Source organism: Phycodurus eques, chromosome 12 (assembly GCF_024500275.1).
Source record: "Phycodurus eques isolate BA_2022a chromosome 12, UOR_Pequ_1.1, whole genome shotgun sequence".
Taxonomy (NCBI): Eukaryota; Metazoa; Chordata; class Actinopteri; order Syngnathiformes; family Syngnathidae; genus Phycodurus; species Phycodurus eques.
The window spans coordinates 13,791,862-13,814,900 of record NC_084536.1 but is presented as its reverse complement, the minus strand read 5'-3'; the positions used below and the strand labels follow the sequence as shown (position 1 = coordinate 13,814,900).

Genomic DNA, 23,039 nt, shown 5'->3' with positions numbered 1-23,039 from the left:
ATTTCTTTTTCTTAGGAAATAGGTGTATTAAAGAAAATGTGACACGCAATAAATTGGTCTGCCGTTTATCTGCGCTCTGGCAAACGCGTTGACCTTTATTCTGAAACGCGATGGACGGTAAACGAAGTGCGTGATCACTAACTTGATACCGGCGAGATCCGGATATTGAGGAGGATATTCTCATTTAGCTTTTCTACTTTTTGAGGTAGCGCACCTCATCGACAATAAAGCTCCAAGGTAAACCTACCTACCCACATGTTCTGTAAAATGTTACCATAAACTTCTTCGATAGATTATCAGAATGATTAAGTTCACGACTAAGCCGGGAAGCGAATACCTTTACTCAACTGGGTACGTTGATGTATACGCTCGTTAGCATACCATCCATCGCAAATGTTTGCAACAAACTCAGTGTAGCGATTAATAAGTGACCATATGTTTAGTGAATTGCGGTTTCCCATTTTGGAAACTCGTTTTGTTCATGAAGTTTCTGGAAAATGGTTATCATATGTTCATTTTTCACATTGTAAAGTGTTATTTTTAACAGTTAACATGTGTTGTAAGTCATGCGCGAATAATGAACAAGGTGTTCAGATGCTGCAAGTAACGCCATTTTAGAGCACATGCCATAGAAACATGTAGACAGAAAATGGTAATCGTTCCCAGAGGTTACATTCAATGCAAACATAACTACATATCTTCAAATTACAATAAACACGCTGGAGAAAACCCACCCACACGCTGTAATGTGGGAAGTAAGCTCATATAATAGTTGTCCACGCTCCCCAAAGTTTATACTTTCCTATAGTAATAGTTTAAACCCTAAATCTAGTCGAAACGGTGATCCCCAAACACTAAATATCATTTAAACCTCACCATTAACATTACCCTTTAAAAGAAGGCATACAGCTAAGCAGGTAGAATATAGTTCCAGCAGTTGTCACAAAAATGTCATATCGTTTCAAAAATAATTTATGTAAAAAAATAAAATAAAGTATTTCCTTTACAATTATACTTCTGAAAAAAGTTGTATATTTCTGAAAACATTTATGTATTATTAAATATTTTCTCCCAAAAAGCAGTTTTAAAAAAAGTAGTATGTTTGAATTTGTTGGTATATAAATATTTCTTAAAATTTTACTCCATGACATATTAGAAAAACACACAAACATGTTTCCATAAAACACAAAATTCAAATGTGAAGGAGCAGAGGGGGAAAAAAGTTGTGTATTCAAGAAAAAGTTGTAAATTACCACCAAATGTGACATCTTTTTGGTAAAAAAAAGTAAATTTTTATACAAAAGTTTTCCCAAGAAAATCATGCTTTCCAAAAAGTTGTACATTACTGAAAAAAGTTGGATATTTTCGAGAGCAAAGTTATACTTTTGGAAAAATGTATATTAAAAAAATATATATATATTTCCCCCCAAAAACGGTACACTTAATGTATTTGTATTATATTTTCAAGCAAAATTTTTTTTTTCAAAAACAAGGGGAATATTAAGAAGTTGTATTGAAAATAAAATGTGTTATGAAAAGCCCTAAAAAAAAAAAATAGCCCTGACATTTTAAAAAATACATTTCCACCCAAAAGTAGCAACATTTTCAAGGAAAAAAAAGTACATTTAGTGTTCTAAACTTGGTCATACTGAGATAAAATCAAATCAGGATATCAACTCTCCATCAACCAGTCCTAATTTCTCATTGTCTTGTTTTTCTGTCCCAGTTCTTCAGCTCCAGCGTCTGCAATGGTAGGACAGGAGACGTGGTCCAGGTCAGCGTCGCGGACTCCGAGACCTCATCCCATCCGCACGCTTCTACCGCTGCTGCTCCTCGGCGCTGCATTGCTGCCCCAGTCTGTCTGCACCGCTGGCCGAGACTATTACGAGCTTCTGGGGGTGGGCAGGGAGGCCAGCACCCGGGAGATCCGACAGGCCTTCAAGAAGCTGGCACTCACCATGCACCCTGACAAGAACCCTGTGAGAAACACATTTAGAAAAACAAAACAGAACTGAAAGATGTGCATTTTTAGCAGTGGTTCTCAAAATGATACAACATAAATTATTTTCTAATTATTTTTGCAGACCTCCAACAAGGGGGTGCGTAACATAGCTATGAATATGACAACATGGCTAATCCTTGAATGCCCCCTAGAGGTCATTGATGTTTTAACTTTTGTCTAAAATGCGAGAGAATACTTTAATTAAGATACTCAGTATACAGTACACAAGTTTATACAATAAATGAACAAGTCATGTAAATAGACACATCGCTCCATCTTGTGATAGGATCGCTGAAAGGTTATCGTTTTTTTAAACTTGCTGATCAGTGATCGGCCCCAAAAATCCTGATCATGTAAAGCCTAGCTATTACCTGTTGGTGCAAAAGTAATACTTTTATTGCTTTGGGCTAAGCACAAAAACAGTAAATACTGTAGGCTCTTATGCAAATAATGGAGGATGCGCTTCGCCCGAAAAGCTCTTGACAAGGCGAATCTGGAAATGGTGAAATGTGAAAATGTGAGAGTTCACTCTAAAGGCGTCTTTTCCAGAAAAAAAGGCATAATATTACGAGAATAAAGTTATCCTTTTAAAATTCACTTGTTAAAATGTCTTCCCTGGTTAAACATTGATTTTTGTTTCAGAATATTATTACTTTATTTTTTATCTTTTTATTCCAACTAAATACATATTTGCTGAAAAAAATCTGACTTTATTCCTCTCACATTGGATAATTTTCTATACAAATAAATATCGGAACATGACCTTTTTTCCTTATAAAATTAATTAATTAGAGATAAACGCAGTAGTTATGTTTAATTGGTGTTGGGATTATGAGGAAATATTTCGGGAACCCTTGGTTTAAAGCCCCTCTCACTCCAAAATGTTGCCAGGGAGATTCGTTGGCCCACGAAAAGTTCTTGCAAGTAAACCGAGCTTACGAGGTCCTGAAAGACGAGGATCTGCGCAAGAAATACGACAAGTACGGCGAGAAGGGGCTGGATGAGAAACAAGGGGGACGATACGAGAGCTGGAGCTATTACCGCTACGACTTTGGTGAGTCCACGCCATGCTGTTCTTTATCACATCAATTTAAAAAAAAAAAAAAAAATCCTCCATATGTTTGAAATGTTTTGTCCAGGCATCTATGACGATGACTTGGAGATCATCACACTGGACAGCGGGGACTTTGGTAAGAAACCTCAGGCATACATGATAGCGGTGCAAAAATTAATTGATTAATCGACACCTAATCGATTATCAAATTAACAAATTACTATTTTGATAATCAATAATCATTTGAACATTGTTTAACTTAAAATTGTCAATCAACATTTTTGCCCCATTTTCTGACACATTATGGCCCAAACCAGTAAATTAATCATAATTAATTTCCGTTTTTGCATTTTCTGCACTGTCAATTTGAAATAATGTAGTTTTTGACTAAAGGGGTGGAAATTAAAGAGAACGTTTTTAAAAATCTGATTAATTTATTCATTGAAAAATTAATCAACAGATTAATCCATTATTAAAATAATCGTTAGTTGCAGCTCTAATATAGGACTTCTGGAAAGTGTTATTGTCATTATGTGGTGTTTTGTGTAGAATCTTTAGGAAATAAATTATTTACTCCTTTTTGGGATAAGGCTGTAACATAACAAAATTGGAAGTGCATCCGGAAAGTATTCAAAGTGCTTCACTTTTATAGACTTTTAGAACTTTGTTCCATTTTGGAATAAGACTGTAACGTAACAAAATGTGCAAAAAGTGAAGTGCTGTGAATACTTTCTTGATGCACTGTTTCACCTTATAAGACTTTTAGAATTTTGCTGCATTTTGGAATAAGGCTGGAACATAACAATATGAAGAAAAAAATTAAAGTGCTGTGAATACTTTCCAGATCCACTGTCTCACTTTTAGAGACTTTTGAGTGGAAAAATAAAATGAATCTATTTTTAAATAAAACTGATACCGAACAAAATAAGGAAAAACAAATGTGTTGTGAATACTTTCGAGATGCACTGTATTATAATTATTTTCCGCATTTTAAAGTTTCTAGGTGTCTTAAGAAACGCTCTTGTGTTATATCACTGTTTTACTTTTAGAATTTTGAGTAGAAAAATTAATTGAATCCATTTTGGAATAAGGCTAATACCTAACAAAATGAGGAAAAAGTAAAGCACTGTGAATACTTTCCAGAGGTAACATATTATTATTCTTTACGAGACTTCACTAGATTTTGTGGTAGCGGACCATTACAAGTTGTCGTTACCATGACGACCAGGAGCCGAGCTGCGGCATAGTGACAAAGTGAGCGAGTGTTGCTGACTTCGCCATTTTGTTGCTATATTTAGTCACTTTTCCAAACCCCATAAAATGGCTGGGCAAAATGGTTTTAACATTTTTTGTTGTTGTCTTTCACAAAAATCAACATGAAAAACTGAACGCATGCAAGATACACCGTCTTTCGGTTCAGAAATTTTTGTATGAATTTTGAGGTGTATTTTCACCAAAAGACTTTTGGGGACAGTTTTACAGGTTCCACTGTATAATAAGTGTATGGGTATGATAATTTTGTGTGTGATGATGATTGCATGGGTGTATGTGGTTTGACGATTACGTCTGTGTGAGAATAATTTATTTTGTGTGCGTTTTAGAGGCGGCAGTGAATTCCGGAGAGATCTGGTTCATCAACTTTTATTCCCCACGGTGTTCACACTGTCACCAGCTTGCTCCCACAGTAATGTCAACATCCTTCACACACACACACACACACAGACACACACGCACACAAACAGTGATGGTGTGTGTGTGTGTGTGTGTGTGTGTGTGTGTGTCAGTGGCGGGAGTTCGCCAAGGAGATGGACGGTGCCATCCGTATCGGGGCAGTCAACTGTGGTGACAACAACCACTTGTGTCGCAGGAAAGGCATCAGCAGCTACCCCAGCCTCTACATATTTAGAGCAGGACATGTATGCTTTTTAGTTTCATTTATAGTCATTGTAAAGAATCCTCCTCTTCATCATGTCCTCATTTTCCCTCATGTTCTTCACATCCCTTTCCCATTACTCATGTCATCATCCTTATCTCATATTCCTCTCATTTTCACATTCCTCTTCTGTTCCTACACAATTTAGCTTTCATGTTCCTCATGTCCTTGTTTCTGACGTTCTTCACATACCTTATGTTTCTCATATTTATGACAGCATGTCATTAACATTAGTCGTTCTTTGTCATTCTTCACATCCCTCGTTTTTTTCCACATTGTTTTTCGTATTCTTCACCTTGCTCATGTTCTTTACATTTTTGTTTCTCATATTTTTAACATTACAAATTTTTATCATAATCTTCATGGCCTCATGTTCTTCACATTCTCATGTTGCTAATATTCTTCATTTTCTCATGTTCTTAATATTCCTCGTTATTTTTAATTTCATGTTATAAACATTTCACATGTTCATATTCTTCATGACTCATGTTCTTCACATTCCTTGTTCACATTCCTCTTACAACCCCAATTACAATGAAGTTGGGACATTTTGTTAAACAAACAAAAACAGAATACAATGATTTGCAAATCATCTTCAACCTATATGTAATTGAATACGCTACAAACAAGATATTTAATGTTCAAACTGATAAACTTAATTGTCTTTAGCAAATAATCATTAACTTAGAAATTTATGTTCTGCAACACGTTTTTGGAGAAACATATGCTGCCATCCAAGCAACATCTTTTTCATGGATGCCCCTGCTTATTTCAGCAAGAAAATGCCAAACCACATTCTGCACGTGTTGCAACAGCGTGGCTTCGTAGTAAAAGAGTGGGGGTACTAGACTGGCCTGCCTGCAGTCCAGACCTGTCTCCAATTGAAAATGTGTGGCGCATTATGAAGCGTAAAATACGACAACGGAGACCCGGACTGTTGGAACATCTGAAGCTGTACATCAAGCAAGAATGGGAAAGAGTTCCACCTAAAAAGCTTCAACAATTAGTGTCCTCAGTTCCCAAACGTTTGTTGAATGTTGTTAAAAGAAAAGGTGATGTAACACAGTGGTAAGCATGACCCTGTCCCAGCATTTTTGGAACGTGTTGCAGCCATAAAATTCTAAGTTAATGATTATTTGCTAAAAACTATAATAAAGTTTATCAGTTTGATCATTAAATATCTTGTCTTTGTAGTGTATTCAATGAATCATAGGTTGAACATGATTTCCAAATTGGCGGCACGGTGAGCGACTGGTTGGCGCATCTGCCTCACAGTTCTGAGAACGGGTTCAAATCCCGGCCCCGCCTGTGTGGAGTTTGCATGTTCTCCCGTGCCTGGGTGGGTTTTCTCCAGATACTCCGGTTTCCTCCCACATCCCAAAAAAATGCATGGTAGGTTAATTGAAGACTCTGAATTGCCCCTCGGTGTGAATGTGAGTGCAAATGGTTGTGTGTTTATATGTGCCCTGCGATTGGCTGGCAACCAGTTCAGGGTGTACCCCGCCTCCTACCCGAAGTTAGCTGGGATAGGCTCCAGCACTCCCGCGACCCTAGTGGGGTTAGCGGCTCGGAAAATGGATGGATGATTTGCAAATCAGTGCATCTGTTTTTATTTATGTTTAACACAACGTCCCAACTTAATTGGAATTGTGGTTTTATATTCTTCACAACACATTCCTCTTTGTCATATTCGTCACACCACTCGTCTTTCATAGTCCTCATGTTTGTGGTATTTTTCACATTACTTTTTTTTCATAATCTTAATGTCCTCATGTTCTTCACATCATGTTTTTCACATTCCTCATGTTTCTCATATTCTTCAGTTGCTCATGTTCTTCACATTTCTTTTGATCCTCATATTCTTGACCATTTTCATGTTCCTCATGTTTGTCATATTCTACACGATCTCGTGTTCTTCATATTTTTCATGTTTCTCATGTTCCTCACATTCACATTCCTCGTTCTTAACATTCTCATGTTCCTCTTCTGTCCTCACACGTTCATATAGCTTTCATGTTTCTGACTTTCTTCCTTTTCCTCGTGTTTGTCATTCTTCACTTTTTCATGTTTGTTGTTCACATCCTTGAGTCCTCGTGTCTCTTTTTCACATTCCTCATGGTTCTCATATTCCTCATGTTGTCATATTTTTCACATTCCTCATGTTTCTAATTCTTCACATCTCTCATATTATTCACTTTCCTCGTACTTCACCTCTTTGTTTCTCATAATCTTAACATTCCTGTTTTTCACATTTCTCATGTTTTTCGTATTCGTCAAATCCTGATGTTCTTCACATTTCTTGTTTTTGTCATTTAAGCGTTCGTTTTTTTATATTCCTCGTTTCTCATTCTTTACATCCCTCATTCTTCACATTTCTCATGTTTCTCATATTCTTCACAATCCTCATGTTTTGGTCATGTCCTTCACAACCCTTTCAAGTTCCTGACGTCCTCATCTTTATCGCATCTGTTAGAAACCTGAGAAGTTCCATGGCGAGCGTGTCAAAGACCATCTGGTAACCTTCAGCATGCAGTTCATCAAGACCAGCGTCATACAGCTGTGGCAAGGTGAGCTAACCGCCAATCACAGCACAAACCTGTGATTGGTTGATGAATTGTTCTTATTCTTATTCCCATGCTTGTTGTTGTTGCTAGGCAACGTGTTCAAAGAGATGGAGAGCGCGTTCGCGTCAGGCCTAGGCTGGCTCATCACCTTCTGTGCGGACACAGGAGGTAACCGACACACGCTACCTCTGTGGTACATGCAAACTGTTACCTTAGCATGTGCTAACAAAACATCTCTGCTTTGTTGACAGATTGTCTGGAGCACAGGACCCGACAGAAGCTGGCGTCCATGCTTGTGAGGATGCGCAAGTCCCATTTGATGTGCTAAATGCTAAGATAAATGTAAAAAACTAAATGTGTTTGTTTGTGTAGGATGGCCTGGTGAGGGTGGGCTGGATGGACTGCAGCACACAGCCACAACTCTGTGACAGTTTCCAGGTAAATATACGTTGACTAGTCAGTCACCGTGCAATATAGAAAAATGGAAATCTAATAAAAACACAAATATTTAGAGAAAATCCAAAAATATATATATTTTAGGGGTGTTCCGATCTTTGAAATTCCAAATCAGCCAAACAATAAGTATCAGATCGGACTGGGTCTAAAATTTCCAATTTTACCACTCATATACAAACAGTCCATTCCATGCTCCTCTCCAGCACATCTATCCAGGAGCGCCCAGACCGCATGCAGAACTCACGTGATCACAACAGGTTCCTAAGTTGCTAACATAGTAGCAAGGAGTAAGATTGAATGTTGCTTGCTTAAAGTCGCTTGTTGACACTCCAGTTGAAGTTCATTGTAAAACTAAGCTCACATAACAAAAGAATTACACTTATTGAATAGTCAAATACATCACAGCCTTTGTTTCTTTCTTTGTTTTTGTTCCCAAAAATCGCTAGCTCAAAGTTAACACACAATAAATAGAAAACACCATTGACAAGCTAACAAAAATTGAACTCGTGTTGAAGATTGGTATACGAGCGCTCTATAACCACATAGAAACAGGCAATTTAACAATACTCTATGGCATATATTATTCGAACTCTGTGAAAAACAAGTTATAATAACAATATTTGAACGATACTTCTACTTTCTTTGTTACTGCAAGTGTGTATCTCATTGTGTGTATCACACTGCCTCTCAGAGGCCAAGACGTGCCCAACAGGAACAGCCATTGTCAAGAAGTTCAAAAGTGTAATGCCTCACGTGGAGAAAGTGAAATGATATTCCCACCATATAATGACAGTAAAAAAAAAAAAAAAAAAACAGGATTTAACTTTGATCGTTATTTTGCAATTTAAAAGTATAATTAGTGTTTATTATTTATTGAGAGTTTTTTAATGGTTTTCTGATTTATTTTTTATTTAATGTATTCAAATGTAGAATATGCTTATGTTTTAAGTTCAGCAGTGGTTATGTTGCTATTTAAATATATGTTTGGTATTGGTTTTTACACGAGAATTCACGGTAGGTATACAAAACAAAACAAAACAAAAAAACATTTACTTACTGTTGCCAGGTAACTAGCGGAGCGACTGCCCTGTTCCCACCAGGAAGTGCTCTGAATAAGGAAGGCAGCATGCTGGTGAGTATTGCTTTAGCATGTTAGCATTACCCCAGCATATGACACATTTATTGTGGTTGCAGTGGCTCAACACTCTGGACAGCAGGGAGATCTACACACAGGTCCTCCAGCACCTGCCCGAGTTACAGCAGCTCACCGTGGACAACTTCCATGTAAATAACATCAAATTCTTGTCATTCTTCAAATGAAAACCCACACTCGTTCCCACAAAGTCACTTCCTGTCACCCCCTGTCCTCAGCTGAAACTGGCCCGCCATCGCTGGTTGGTTACATTCACGTTTGGAGACCGCAGCCAAGCCTCCGACGAGTACAAGAAGCTGCAGGCCTTCCTCCGTGATGACCACATTCAGGTGGCGCTCCGCTTCTGTCTTCATCTTTGTCACTCTGTTAATGTGTGAGTGTGACCTTTGTTTGTGTGATTAGGTGGGCCGGGTGGACTGCCTTGTGGACTTGCAGCTATGTCAGTCCATGTACATCCACAAAGCCTGCGTGGCCGTCTTTAAAGGCCTAGGAGTCCACGACTTTGAGATCCATCACGGTCAGTTTTCTTATGCGCTATTCTTCATCATTCCTCATCTTCTCATCAAATGTCATCACATTCCTCATGTACTTTCACATTCATCATGTCATCATAGTCTTGAAGTTCATGTTTATCATATTCGTCACATCCTCGTTTCCATATGTTTCTAATATTCTTCATGTTCCTCATACTTGTCATATTAGTCACATTCCTCACATTCCCATGTTTGTCATTCTTCACATTCCTCGTCATTTATCTCATTCCTCATTTCCACGTTTTTCATATCCCTTTCACCCTTCTCGTCATCTTTCCTTCCTCATATCCTCACGTCTCTCATGTCATACTCATATTCTCATCATATATCATCATATTACTCTTCTTCACAGGCCTCCTGAATATGATGACCTGAGAAATGTGAAAAATATGTCCCCTTCACATTCTTCGTTATGTTCTTCACATTCATTAAGTTGGTCAAATTTGTCACATCCTCATGTTTGTCATATAATTCACATTCCTAATGTTCACATTTCTCAGACTCTTCTAATTCATCATGTCACTTGTTTTTCATGTCCCTATGTGCACGTAGCCCTTTCACCTTCCTCATGTCATTTTTCTGGTCTTCCTCATAACCTCACGTTCCCCATGTTAGACTCTCACAATTCCTCATTTTCTCATCATATTCCTGATGTTCTTCACAGTCCCCCTGTTCTCACATATCTCATGTTCTTCACATCCCTTTCACACTTTTCCTTGTCATATTATTTTCACATTCATATATCTGTCATACATTTACTATATATATATATATATATATATATTCACATCATAGCCTTCACATCTTCGTTTTCTCATGTTTCCCATATTCTTCATAATCCTCATTGTCATATTTTTCACATTCTTGTTCATCATATTCATCACATTCATGTTTGTTATACAAATCAAATTCCTCACATTCTCATGTTTTTCATTTTCAGATTTTTCATATCCCCGTGTTAATTATACCCTTTTCACCGTCCTCATTTCAATGTCTTTCTCATATTGCTGATATACACACCTTCCTTATAGTCCTCATGTCCCAATGTTTCACTCATGTTCTCCATAGCCACTTTCATTTTCTGTCTGAAGTTCTTCACTTTGACATGTACCTTTCATATTCCTCTTGTCTTCCTCATGTGCCCGTTATATTTGCATTCTTCATGTTGTTCATATTCCCTTCATATTGTTCATCAAATATCATCATATTCTCCATGTTCTTTATATTCCTCATATCCTCAAGTTTCTCATGTTATTCTTATTTCATATTCCACAAGTCCTCATGTTGTTCACCATCTTCTTGTCTTCATATTTCTCTCATGTTTTTGCAGGTTCTTCAATTCCTCATCAAATATCGTATTCTTCATATTCCTCATGCTCCTCATGTTTTCATAACTATTTCACAGTCTTCATGTTCCTTTGAAGTTCCTCATGTCATCATCTTTAACTCATATTTATTTTCTCACGTTCCTCATGATCTTCTCACATTTATCTACTCATGTCGTCACAGCCTTATGTTCCTTTCAAGATCATGTTTCTCATCAAATATCATATTCTTCATGCTCTTCATATTCCTCATATCCTTATGTTTCTAACAGCATTAGCTCATATTCCTCAAATCCTCATGTTCTTCATGCTCCTCTTGTCTTTATCATGTCCTGAGATTTCTGTGTCATTCTTCATAGCCTTATCTTGGGTCGAAATGTTCGCTTAATCTTCCTAGCTCTTTATATCCGATCCCAGTGTTGGGTGTCGTTTTCATCTTCGATCTTCTCTGCAGGTAAGGACGCTGTGTACAACATCGTAGCTTTTGCCAGGGACAGCGTGCGGGCTCACGTCACTACGCTGAGGCCTGACAACTTCCCCTCAGACAAGAAGGAGCCATGGCTCGTGGACTTCTTCGCCCCTGTGAGTCCCCATCATCTTCATCAGACAGCGAGCGTCCATCTTGTTGTTGTATGCCACAGGTGTCAAACTGGTGGCCCGGGGGCCAGATCCAGCTCGCCACATCATTTTATGTGGTCCGCGAAAGCAAATCAAAATTGATAAATGTGTTCTGGTGTAATAATTGTTTTTGTTTCCAATCCCCCTTTGAAAAGAGATGTAATATTTGAAAACTATGATTTTATAGGGTTCTGATTTCAAAACTGGTTATTCATCAATGTGTAGTGTATACTGTATGTAATTATACGAGGTAATCTTACGTTTATATGGGTTCACTGTCGTAGCGGCCCACCAGGGAAGTCATAACTACGATGTGGCCTGTGACAAAAATGAGTTTGACACCTCTGTTGTATGCCATTGTGTTGTTGATGTTGTTGTGTAACAGTGGTGTCCTCCATGTCGAGCTCTGCTTCCCGAGTTGAGGAAAGCTTCCATCAAGCTGGTGGGACGGATGAAGTTTGGTACGTTGGACTGCACCATCCACCAGGACCTTTGCTCCATGGTGAGTCTCCACAGTGGACCTGGCCGTACCTGACAGGGCCCGCCCATGTCGAGCATTTACATGATCAAGAATTCTGTAATTGATGCATGCAATCATTCAGCTGTTCCACATATATATACCGGTGTATACATATGTGTGTATATATTGATGAAGATATATATATATATTTATATATATATATAGTATTTTAATTGTTTTATTTATAATGAACAAATAATGACTGAACAACTTCATATGGTTAACTTTTTGTATTGATTTTATTAAGTAACTGATTGATTTTAAGTAACTGATTAATTTATTGTAAACAATTTACATTAACTTTATTGATTTTATTAGGTTATTGGTTAATTACTCAATTGCTTAATTGGTTATTACGTTCTCAATTATGTAACTAAAATTAAATTTTTTATCAGGTAACATTTTCGCGACCATACGGCGCACTGTATTAAAAGGCACAGTCTCAGTTACAGCTGCTATTTCTGTATTTAACACATATACGGCGCACCGTATTATTGGGCGCAGGCATGGTAAAACATACGCTAGCTTAACACATACGGTAGCATGCATGCACGCTAAAACATACGCTAGCATATGTTTTTAAAAAGGCAGCGGGAGCAAAACTGAGTTCGGTTGTACTTTATTGAAGTATTTAACGATGTACTCACGTTATTTATTTTTTTTATCAATCCTCAATCCACAAATCCATCAAAGTCCTCATCTTCTGTCTGCATGCTGTCCTCAGTCACGTCCGCCCTTCCTCTATATAAGCAGCCTGTCGGCAGGAAATGCTTCCAGTCAGTCAAGCAGAGCGCTCATCGAAGTCACACAACAGTATTTACAGATTTTGGAACTCGGTGCACACACAAGGCGCGCCGCATCATAAGGGGCCACGTCCATTTTGGAGAAAATTTAAGACTTTTAAGTGTGCCTTATGGTCGTGAAAATACGGTAATTGGTTTATTACTTAATCACCCATTACTTAAAAAGAAATCTATCCAAAAAGTAAAATATATATGTAGTTGTTTTTATTTTATTTTTCATTTTTTTATTCAGAATAAAATCCTAATAGAATACACTTTTTTAGATGCGTATAGATTTAAAAGTTTGTGTGTTTGAGTGATTTATAATATGAATTTATCATAAATAAAATATTAACTAACTTAAAACACATTTAACATTTTTACTGATTTTAAGAATTGGTTAATTGAATTACTACAAAAAATTAAATAAAAACATATTAAAAAATAATTTTACATACAGTGACCAATTACAACACTTTTGTGTTATTTCAATAAATTGGTTAGTTGTAATTTAATGAGTTATTATTAATACAATAAAAAAAATAGACTGAGATTTAATCTGTTAAAAAATAAATTCTTACCTCATCTACGAATGACCTTGCTGATGTGTTTGTTTTCAAAATGTGTCAGTACAACATTGAAGCCTATCCCACTACGATCATCTTCAACGGATCTTCCGTTCACGAGTATGAAGGACGACACTCTGCCGACGGCATCCTGGAGTTCATCCAGGTACGTCTTCATCATCCTCATCATTCTCACCATGAGAAGGTGATGTTCATTCTCGGGTGTTGGTTTTTTGTACCTGCAGGACCTGGTCAATCCATCCGTGGTGGTTCTCGATCCGTCTAGCTTCTCTGAAAAAGTGACAGGTGAATGCCACGATGCTTCACCTATGTTGTCATGTTCCTCGTCTTTTTGTCATATTCCTCATATTATGACGTTTCCCATGTTATTCTCACATTCTTCGTCGTCACATCCTCACCTTCCTTTTAACGTTCAGGTCCAAACATTCCGCTTGCGTTCCTCATGTCTTAATTTCCGCCCCACTGCCCATGTTGACACATTCCTCATGTCCACATCTTTCTCTCATGTGTCTGTGGTGTTTTGTGGGCTGCCCAGGTTTAGGTGAAGGTGAGGTTTGGGCAATCGATTTTTATGCACCGTGGTGTGGTCCGTGCCAGGCTCTGCTGCCGGAGTGGAGGCGCATGGCGCGGGTTTGGACAGTACACACATTCAGCATTTATTCACACACAGTGGCACACTTGCACACTCACACAGACAGACGCACACACACAATGACAGAGACTGACAAACGTTGTACACATGCGCACAGACAGACGGAAACAAACACACACAGACAAATACAGACACAGATGCACACAGACACACTCGCATTCACTCACACACAGAGACAGACATACAAACACACACTGTCACAAATAGACACAATGAAATAGACACTGTAAAAACACACACAGACGGAAACAAAGAACATGCACACAGACACACAGAAACAGACAGACTGACAGACAGCAGAGCTCGAATTAAGCGGTCTTGCATCGCAGTTTGCGAGTTAAAATTTGCATTGTGCGCCTCAAAAAACACATTAAAAAGCAAAACTGCAAGTCACATTTTTACCGCGAAGACGGAAGCATACAGGGGCGTATGTGACATGCCATGGCTTACGTCACAGATGCGTGGAAAGTAGAATACGGGAGTGAAGTTACTCAGTGGAAGGAGCAGGAGTATGCGATGCGATTCAGAGTTGAAAAAAGAGAAATGGCAAAGGTGTGGTAGCGTTTCATAGTGAAATGAAAGGAGAGCACCCGTTCGTTGTAACACGGACCTTTCTCTCTGCCAAAGACTCCACATCGTGGGACCCGTCCGTGAGAGGAAGGTGAAATAAACATGGCGCAAATCAGTGAGATTAACGTTAGTCTGCTTTACCAACATAACAATCGCCATGCGAAGCATTTCTGTAAATTATAAGTGCCGTTGAACAAACTTTCATGAACTAGGTCATATTTTGGGCAAACGTGAACTGAACTTAGTTGATTTCTGCCTGAAGGAGTTATTGAGAGTGCACTCGTTGTGGTGTTTGGGGGGGGTTTTCAAGTGCGAGGTTTTGTTAGGGATTTACAGGACAAAACCCCTGTGAACACACTATATACGAAACTACATACGTCGGGAGACAAATGCCGTATTTGGCAACCGATTCAGTGTGGTCGCCATTTAATGTTTACATGCGCGAGGTGCGTTCAGGGAACCTCTGTAATGGGAGAGAATGTGTTTTGTTCAGAAGATTATTTGTAACAGAATGCTTTAGTTAGCACACACACACTGTCATAATATGGAATTTATTTAATGTAATGTAAGATGATAAAATATTTTAATATAGTCAGCCCTGCTAAGAATGCAAAGTTATCAATTTCCTTTTACCGTCGTACTGTATTTTTATTTGCCTGTTTTTGTTTTCCTCATTTTAAAAAAAAAAAAAAAAAAAAAAACACCATTCAAGTTTTTCTTCGTGTTTTTGAGATTGCTGCAGCTGGCTACTAGTGTGGACTGAATGAGTGGCAACAATGGGGAAATGACATGGCAGCATTTTGAGGGTAGTAGCCTGTCAGCAACATACATTATTGGAAAAAAACAACAACTATGAACTAGTTCATTTTTGGAGTAGTGAACTTAGTTCAAGATTTTGAATTATGAACTATGAGCAGAAGTAGTTCATTTTTGATCAGTGAACTGAACTTTGAACTAGTTTGTGTAGAAAATTAACTTTCCCAATACTGTGTGTGACTTTCTTTATTACGAAGGTGAAGGGCAGTACGCAACCACATAGCAACCATAATGTTACTTACAGGGGCTTTTGCTCAGTGTAATCACTGTGTGACATATGGCCAGTGTAGTAGTCTACCATCTGATGATCTGTAAGTGGCAAAACTTTGAGTCAAGTAGGTGAAAAATGTGGCAAATGTGGCCAGAGAGGAATAGTGGGTAAAATGGGTCATGTACCCAAACAGAGGAGGGTTTTGGTGAAGTGAGATAAAGGAAATACTTGTATTCTCTTGAGGTTTCTTCATTTTAGTTTGAACTAATTGAACACGTCCAGAACTTGTAGTAGTACAAATAATATTTGTCTTATTCCTAGACAGCTGGTCTAAGCTTGTCAGTACACAGCCATGAACCTAATGTATTAATATTAGACTTTACACTGATCTGATTGGCGTTATCGGTATCGGCCGATAATTAGCATTTTATGCTGATCGGCTTTCATGTCATAAGTCGCCGATCCAATCAATGTCGTCATCGATCGGCCTCCGCACAAGACATTTAACTCCGCGTCTTCGTCGCGTATGAATCCAAAAGCTAGTTTATTAGCCTTATTTAGCCTTGTCACGCGCAGTACAGTAACTATCTGACGACCAGTCAAGTTTTTTTCAATCTTGTCGGTGTAAAAACATGTCGTCGGTGTGGGACTATTTTGCGGTGTCTCAGACAAACAACACGTAAGTTATTTGCAGTCTGTGCACAACTGAAGTATGTCGTGGGGAACGTCATCGAAATGCTTCAACACAAATTTGATCGAGCACCTGAAGAATGTACATGAGGAGCATGCTGCGTTCAAGCAACGCAGCGTGGGGGCGGGGGGAGAAAAGTGTCAAACGGACTCAAACTCTTGACAGCACTCGTCCATATCCGAGACAGTGAGAAAGTTAGAGTAAGCGTGTCATTAACAGTATTTTATTAAAGTAATTTAATTACAGTAAGTTAGCAGCCATTATTTCTGTCAGTTGTTATGTTGATTTGACCTAAACTTATGTCAGTGGCCAATTCATGAATGCCCCCGAGAGGTCATTGGTGTTTTAACTTTTGCCTAAAATGCTATAGAATAATTTGAGCTGGGACGGCTCCAGCACGCCCGCAACCCTTGTGAGGATAAGCTGTACAGAAAATGGATGGATACAGTATAGAGTGCACAAGTATATACAATAAATGAACAGGTCATGTAAATAGACACATTGCTCCATCTTGTGATCGTTTATGGTTTTTTTAAAACTTACTGATCGGTGATCGGCCCCAAAAATCCTGATCGTGTAAAGCCTAATTAATGTCACAAAATGATAAAATGCTCGCTGCTTAAGTGAAAATGCACAAAGGCTGTTAATGCTTATTTTATAATGAATGCCTTATCTTTTATGCACAATGTGAATTTAAGAAATAAAAACTATTGATTAAATAAAAAGGAAACCAATTGAGCAATTTCATAATGGCTCTTTAACCAAGCAAAAATATAGTTTATCCAAATACTCGATTGTTCGATAAAATTTTCAGTAGGATAAACGACTACTAAAATATTTCTTAGCTGCAGCCCTACATTCCTTTCCCCCATTATATTGTCGTATTTTTAAGATTTTAAAAAACCCTTATTTTGGGTCCGTGTGATTAAATTAGAAAAATGCTCCTCAAATGAAGAAATGATGAGCAAAAAAATAATAATTTTTTAGAGTCTTGGACAGACAGACAGACAGGCAGGCAGGCAGGCACAAAGAAACATGCACAGACAGACATAGTACTAGCACACTTAGACTCACACAGGCACTTACAGATACACACAGACACAATATACACAGACAGGGAGACACAAAGACACACATACTCACTCAAAACTGGACGTTGACAGACAGACAAAAATTTCAGGCACACTAACACACGTGCTAAAGCGAACAGACGTACACGCACACAAAATGACCGTTGTCAGTATTATGTGACAGTGTGTGTGCATGTGCGCAGCTGTTGTCTGGCCAGGTTTTGGTGGGTTCCGTGGACTGTCAGCGCTTCCACTCGTTTTGCCAAGGTCAAAGCGTGCGCTCATACCCTGAAATCCGCTTGTACTCTGGCGGTGGCAGGACAGCCTATCGCTACACGTATGTACTTCAACATTCCTCACACGCAATCATGATGGTGTATGTAATGTTGTTGCTTTTTTTGTGTAGAAGTTACAATGGCTGGCACAAGGACGCGCACTCGCTGCGAACGTGGGCCCTCGGGTAGGCGGCTATTTTGCGGCATGCATCTTTGAAACTAGGGCTGGACGATATGTTTGTCATCCACAAATGATCAGAATTTTAATTTTAATATTTATTATGCTCATTCTTTTTTTGTGGGGTCGCTTTTGGGAAAAATAGTCACGAGAGGGGTCAAAAAAGTTGCTCAGTTGGCAACACTAACAATACTTTTATAAGCTAGCTCCACTGTTCGTACCCATGTTGTTTGTATAAACTGTGCATGTCAGCAAGGATACATGTTCAACTCCAAGCCAAAAAAAAAACATATTTTCAAATAAAAACAAAAAACAAACTTTCATTTCATAAAAGTACAATTTCTTAAATTTGAATCAATTTTAATAAAAAAGTTTCTATTCTTCAAATTCCTGCACGATAAACTCAACTAAAACAATATTAATGAAAATACTACTGACATCATCAATTAGTCGACTTCGACCCCGTTATCATCACATTTGCGTCGACTACAACAAATAATTTCATACCCCCATCCCCCAAAAGCAAATCCTTTGCAGTAAACTCTAATTAATTAATGAAACTGATTAATCACCAAGCTCTATTTGAAACATTCATTCATTAAAACTCTCTGGTGGTGTATTTACGAGCAGCGGATTGCCCAGAGCGTCGCTGGATCTAACTCCAAACTCCTTCCGTTCTCTGGTGCTGGAGGGTCACGACCCCTGGGTGGTGGACTTTTATGCCCCGTGGTGTGGACCCTGCAATCACTTTGCCCCTGAGTTTGAGGTTCTGGCTCGGGTGAGATGCCATTTTGCTTCTGTTTATCCCCCATCCCCAAGGAAAAGTGGGCGTGGTCTCATTGCCAGTGTGCTTCACAGGTCCTTAAAGGGGAAGTCCGGGCTGGTAAGATTGACTGTCAGGCTCATCTTCAGGCTTGTCAGTCAGCCGGAATCACTGCCTACCCCACGGTGCGCTTCTACCCCTACCAGGACACTAACAGGGTGAAGACACACACACACACTCGAATACACATGCATGCACACTAATTAACCGTGAGATGTGTTGATAGCACCCACACAGCGGTGAGAACATCAGCAGTCGCGACGCTAATGTGATTGCAGACATCATCAGGCAGAGACCACAACACTCGTCACGGTTACACAACAAAAGAAAGGTGAGTAACTACACAAATCTACAGTGAACCCACTTTTATCGCGGAGGAAATGTTCCAGACATCCCTGGAAGAAAATATGCGAGAGAGAGACCATATAAATTATTCATTCACTGCCTTGGATGTTCAAATTTGTCAACTAGAATTCAGCCGTTTACTGTTGCAGACAAATATATTCAAGTATGTTTTTCAGTGGGTAAGCGTGGAAGAGGGTCTCACCCAGATTGTCTGTGATATTCAGGTTTATAAACCACTGTAATAACTAGCAGATCCCTGTAGATTGCATTACTTTAGATTTTAGATCAGCACACCTTATGAGTAAAGGATAAAGATTAGGTGGTGAATTGCTGCTTGTCACGATTATGAGGGAGAAAAATGCAAGCACGTTGGAAGTTGGGCAAGTTTAGGCACCCCGCACTCGAACAGAGTATTTATATTAGGGCTGTAACGATTTTTTTATCGAAACTAAAAACTGCGGTTTTCAAATATACAAGCCCGTGTCGTCTTTGAAATGGCAGCGCCGCAACACGGCCTTTCAACTCTGTGCCTCCACCCCACACACACCCATATGCGCTCACAGTGCTACCAAACTTAATAGAATTAATATAACAATAATGATTAAAATTAATATTATTATTATGCCTGGCACGGTGGATGATTGGTTAGCACATCTGCCTCACAGTTCAGAGGACCGGGGTTAGATCCCCGGCCCTGCCTCTGTGGAGTTTGCATGTTCTCCCCGTGCCTGCGTAGGTTTTCTCCGGGCACTCCGGTTTCCTCCCACATCCCAAAAACATGCGTGGTAGGTTAATTGAAGACTCTGAATTCCCCGTAGGTGTGAATGTGAGTGCGAATGGTTGTTTGTTTCTATGTGCCCTGTGACTGGGTGGCGACCGGATCAGGGTGTACCCCGCCTCCCGCCCAAAGATAGCTGGGATAGGCTCCAGCAACCCGCGAACCTAGTGAGGATAAGCGGTTCAGAAAATGGATGGATTATTATTACGTAAATTAATGTAATAAACCCTAAGCCTAGATTGAAGATACATTTCTTCAAGCCTCCTCCAGCACGTGTCATGAGACTACTTTTCCGTTGAGCGAAGTGATCAAACCTGCGGTTACTGGCTAGGTTAATATTGCTAGTTCAACTACGCGAGGAGAGCGGAAGAAACTGCTAAAGTAAAGACTGAATCAGTCACAATCCTAGCAGATGGATGGGCGTTCGGTGCCTCATAAAGCTACATGACCGTAACCGCACACCCTGAATTGCTTGCAGCAAGCCTGTGATCTATGTTCTTCTGCCTTCCCCGAGTGTGGTTTAAACTATTTAATGACACCCCAGATGTAGTTTACTGTAAAATTAAATGCGCAACAAAAAGAATTACACACATTGTATATTTAAATACAGTACACATCGTTTTAGAAATTGCCAACTTAATGCTAAAAAAACTCACAAACAAGTGTGACGTGGGCTTTGTCCCCTCAGGATGAACTCTGACGGACGAGATCGGACCGACCCACAAACACAAATGAGGCACAGATGTCGCACTGGACTCTGCGTTGTTTTTGTTTATTTTTTAATGTGGACGTCTCTGTGGTTGGTATTTACTCTGTGAGATAAAACTAGGAGACACTGTTACTGACACACACATACACACATACACACACGAGTATAGGCTTACATGCAAGAGACTGTATATTCCTGAATGTACGCAAATAAAACCAAAATATTCCCAAAATACTCCTGCTGTCATCTTGGATTGGTCATGATGTCACTTAACGCTTACACTGAAGCGACCAACATGTCAGGTGAGTCAACTTTTTTAAAATTTATGTTATTTTTACTTCCTATGTGTGCATGTGCGCTCACAAGGAAAACATTTTATTGTGCCTCAAAAGCCCTCTTTGTTCAAGAAAAGGCTATATATGACATACATAATAATGCACTATTAAAATATTTAACTCGTAATTATTTGTTGCCATTTGCTCAGGAAAAAGTTTGTTTTTAATGGTTAAACAGGTTAATTTGTCACTTAAATGCAGTATGTTGACATTAAATCACTGCATTTGCTCACAAAAAGGTTTAATTGATCCACAATTTTTTTTTTATTTGGCCATGACCGACATCATAAATGGGCAAAAAAAATACCATCAATACAGTTTCCTCTTCCTGGATGTGTCCCAGTCCTACATTTACCGACAATCTGAATGTGACCAGCAGGTGTTGCTGTTGCTTTCAAAGGACTCACAGCGTCACTTGTGAACTATGGTAGTGAAATGGCAGCAACGTGTGCGTGCGTGTAAAGGACTACTACACGATGTCGACAATGTCTCCTGTGTTCATTTTACGCGCGTGTGTTTTTTGTTTGTTTGTTTCCTGTGTGTGTACGTACATGCATGCGTGCAGGTGTCTGTCTGTGTCGTCCTGTGTATTTTTGTCCATCAGTCATTTTATGTGCGTGTGGAATGTGTGAGTGCATGCCTGTGCTGTGTGTGTGCGTGTTGACTTTGTTGTCTTCCCGTGAATGTGTTGATTGTGTTGTGTTGTCCGTGTGTTGTGGTCTTGTGTGGTGTGGTGTGGTGTTTTGTATGTGTGTTGACCTGACCTAGTCATCCAGGTTATGGTAATCCACAAAAGTTGAAATGAGGCAACTGGACTGTTATTGGTTGTAATCTTCAAATCAAATCCAAAAGGCTTCTTGCACAACAACTGTTAACATGCCTGCTTGCAAAACGGCTCCTGAGTGGCCACTTTTTCCATGTAACGAGGCAATCTGTGAGCCAGGGATGTCAGGGCTTTATTGTTAACGGATGATAAGCGGAAGTGCGTAGAGTAGCCACAGCTACAAATTATACTCTGGAGTACTGTTAGTCAGAATAATATGACTCAAGTAAAAAGTAATCCCCCAAATAATTAGTTAAGTATTCACTGAAAAATCTCTTCAAGCAATTAGTAAATGGTAACTTATTTTAATCAAAGCATGAACGTCAACTAGACAGAAATGCCAATTCAGATATTCCCTACCAATATTAGACCTTCATAAAGTAACAAGGCAAATTCTGCCACATGAAGTTGTCTTAAAAGAACTTTGTATGTTTATATTCATGAAAAGAGCACAATAGACTAACCAGATAGAGATTACATAGCCATTTTCTGTTATTTTCACCAGGTTTCACAAACAACAATCACTTTGAAAGCTTTGCTTCTATGAGGCAGCGACGACTGTGTGTGTGGTCATGTGACTGTATGCTTCTGTTTGACGAGCGGAATATAACCAAAGAGTAAAAATATAATTTCTTCTTATGAAAAAATACTCCTGTAAAAGAAAAAAAGCATGTTGCATTAAAAAATACTCTGACAAGTACAATGTATTCCAAAAATTATAAATGTAATGAAGTAAATGTACCAGGTTACCTGTGCTGTTTTAACCCAAACCCATTGGGCCCGCTTTACACTTGCACATGACGCCAGATCTGAAACCGACACACTCATTCGGTACCCTTACACACATTAGCTACCGTAACGTTGTTGTTGAACACTGGTGTTGATGACCATCATGACAAAATGTTTTAGTGTCCTGTCATGCATCACTCATGCCCTCAGGCAATATCCTGTTTGTGTGTGTTTATGTTTGTGTGCATGAATAGAAGCTCTTTTGCAGCAGGAACAGCCTGGGCCTTATTCACGTGTGCCAGGCAGGTGTGTGTTCAGCTGGAATCGACACGAGGACGAGCAGGATTAGGAAGATGAGGAGGCGGCAAGGCCGTAAATCCCCACCAAAAACATTTTCTCATCCCTCGCGGGGCCAAAACGCAGCTGAGAAAACACAGTGGGAAATGAAGGAGGTAGGAACCGCTGGACTTAGGCCCGTACACAGACGCACGCACTGCTGTTTTGTCA

At 39.1% G+C, this 23,039-nt stretch overlaps 1 protein-coding gene across 2 annotated transcripts; it reads left to right on the top strand.

Annotated features, from left to right (window-relative positions):
* Positions 1-149: 149 nt before the first annotated feature.
* dnajc10 (DnaJ (Hsp40) homolog, subfamily C, member 10) lies at positions 150-21,114 on the top strand. Of its 2 annotated transcripts, none has more exons than XM_061691211.1 (25): positions 150-237; positions 1,727-1,979; positions 2,894-3,056; positions 3,142-3,192; positions 4,658-4,740; positions 4,841-4,972; positions 7,463-7,556; positions 7,644-7,721; positions 7,805-7,848; positions 7,926-7,991; positions 9,076-9,141; positions 9,204-9,293; positions 9,381-9,491; positions 9,565-9,679; positions 11,475-11,602; positions 12,024-12,140; positions 13,571-13,672; positions 13,752-13,812; positions 14,063-14,157; positions 17,741-17,874; positions 17,944-17,997; positions 18,621-18,768; positions 18,849-18,971; positions 19,040-19,144; positions 20,625-21,112. In XM_061691211.1, the coding sequence occupies exons 2-25, from the start codon at positions 1,749-1,751 to the stop codon at positions 20,634-20,636; spliced, it is 2,403 nt and encodes an 800-aa protein (XP_061547195.1). In that variant the 5' UTR covers positions 150-237; positions 1,727-1,748; the 3' UTR covers positions 20,637-21,112. The 2 variants fall into 2 exon arrangements, with proteins under 2 accessions (XP_061547195.1, XP_061547194.1); XM_061691210.1 differs by lacking the exon at positions 150-237 and adding an exon at positions 256-351 and having other exon boundaries at positions 20,625-21,114.
* The last annotated feature ends 1,925 nt before the right edge of the window (positions 21,115-23,039 follow it).

Bases quoted from the DNA above. Each gene is read 5' to 3' on its own strand.
- dnajc10 (XM_061691210.1), top strand. From the start codon at position 302: ATGATTAAGTTCACGACTAAGCCGGGAAGCGAATACCTTTACTCAACT. The intron at 7,849-7,925 runs GTGAGGATGCGC...TTGTTTGTGTAG, and splicing joins AGAAGCTGGCGTCCATGCTT to GATGGCCTGGTGAGGGTGGG. The intron at 9,492-9,564 runs GTGGCGCTCCGC...TTGTGTGATTAG, and splicing joins TCCGTGATGACCACATTCAG to GTGGGCCGGGTGGACTGCCT.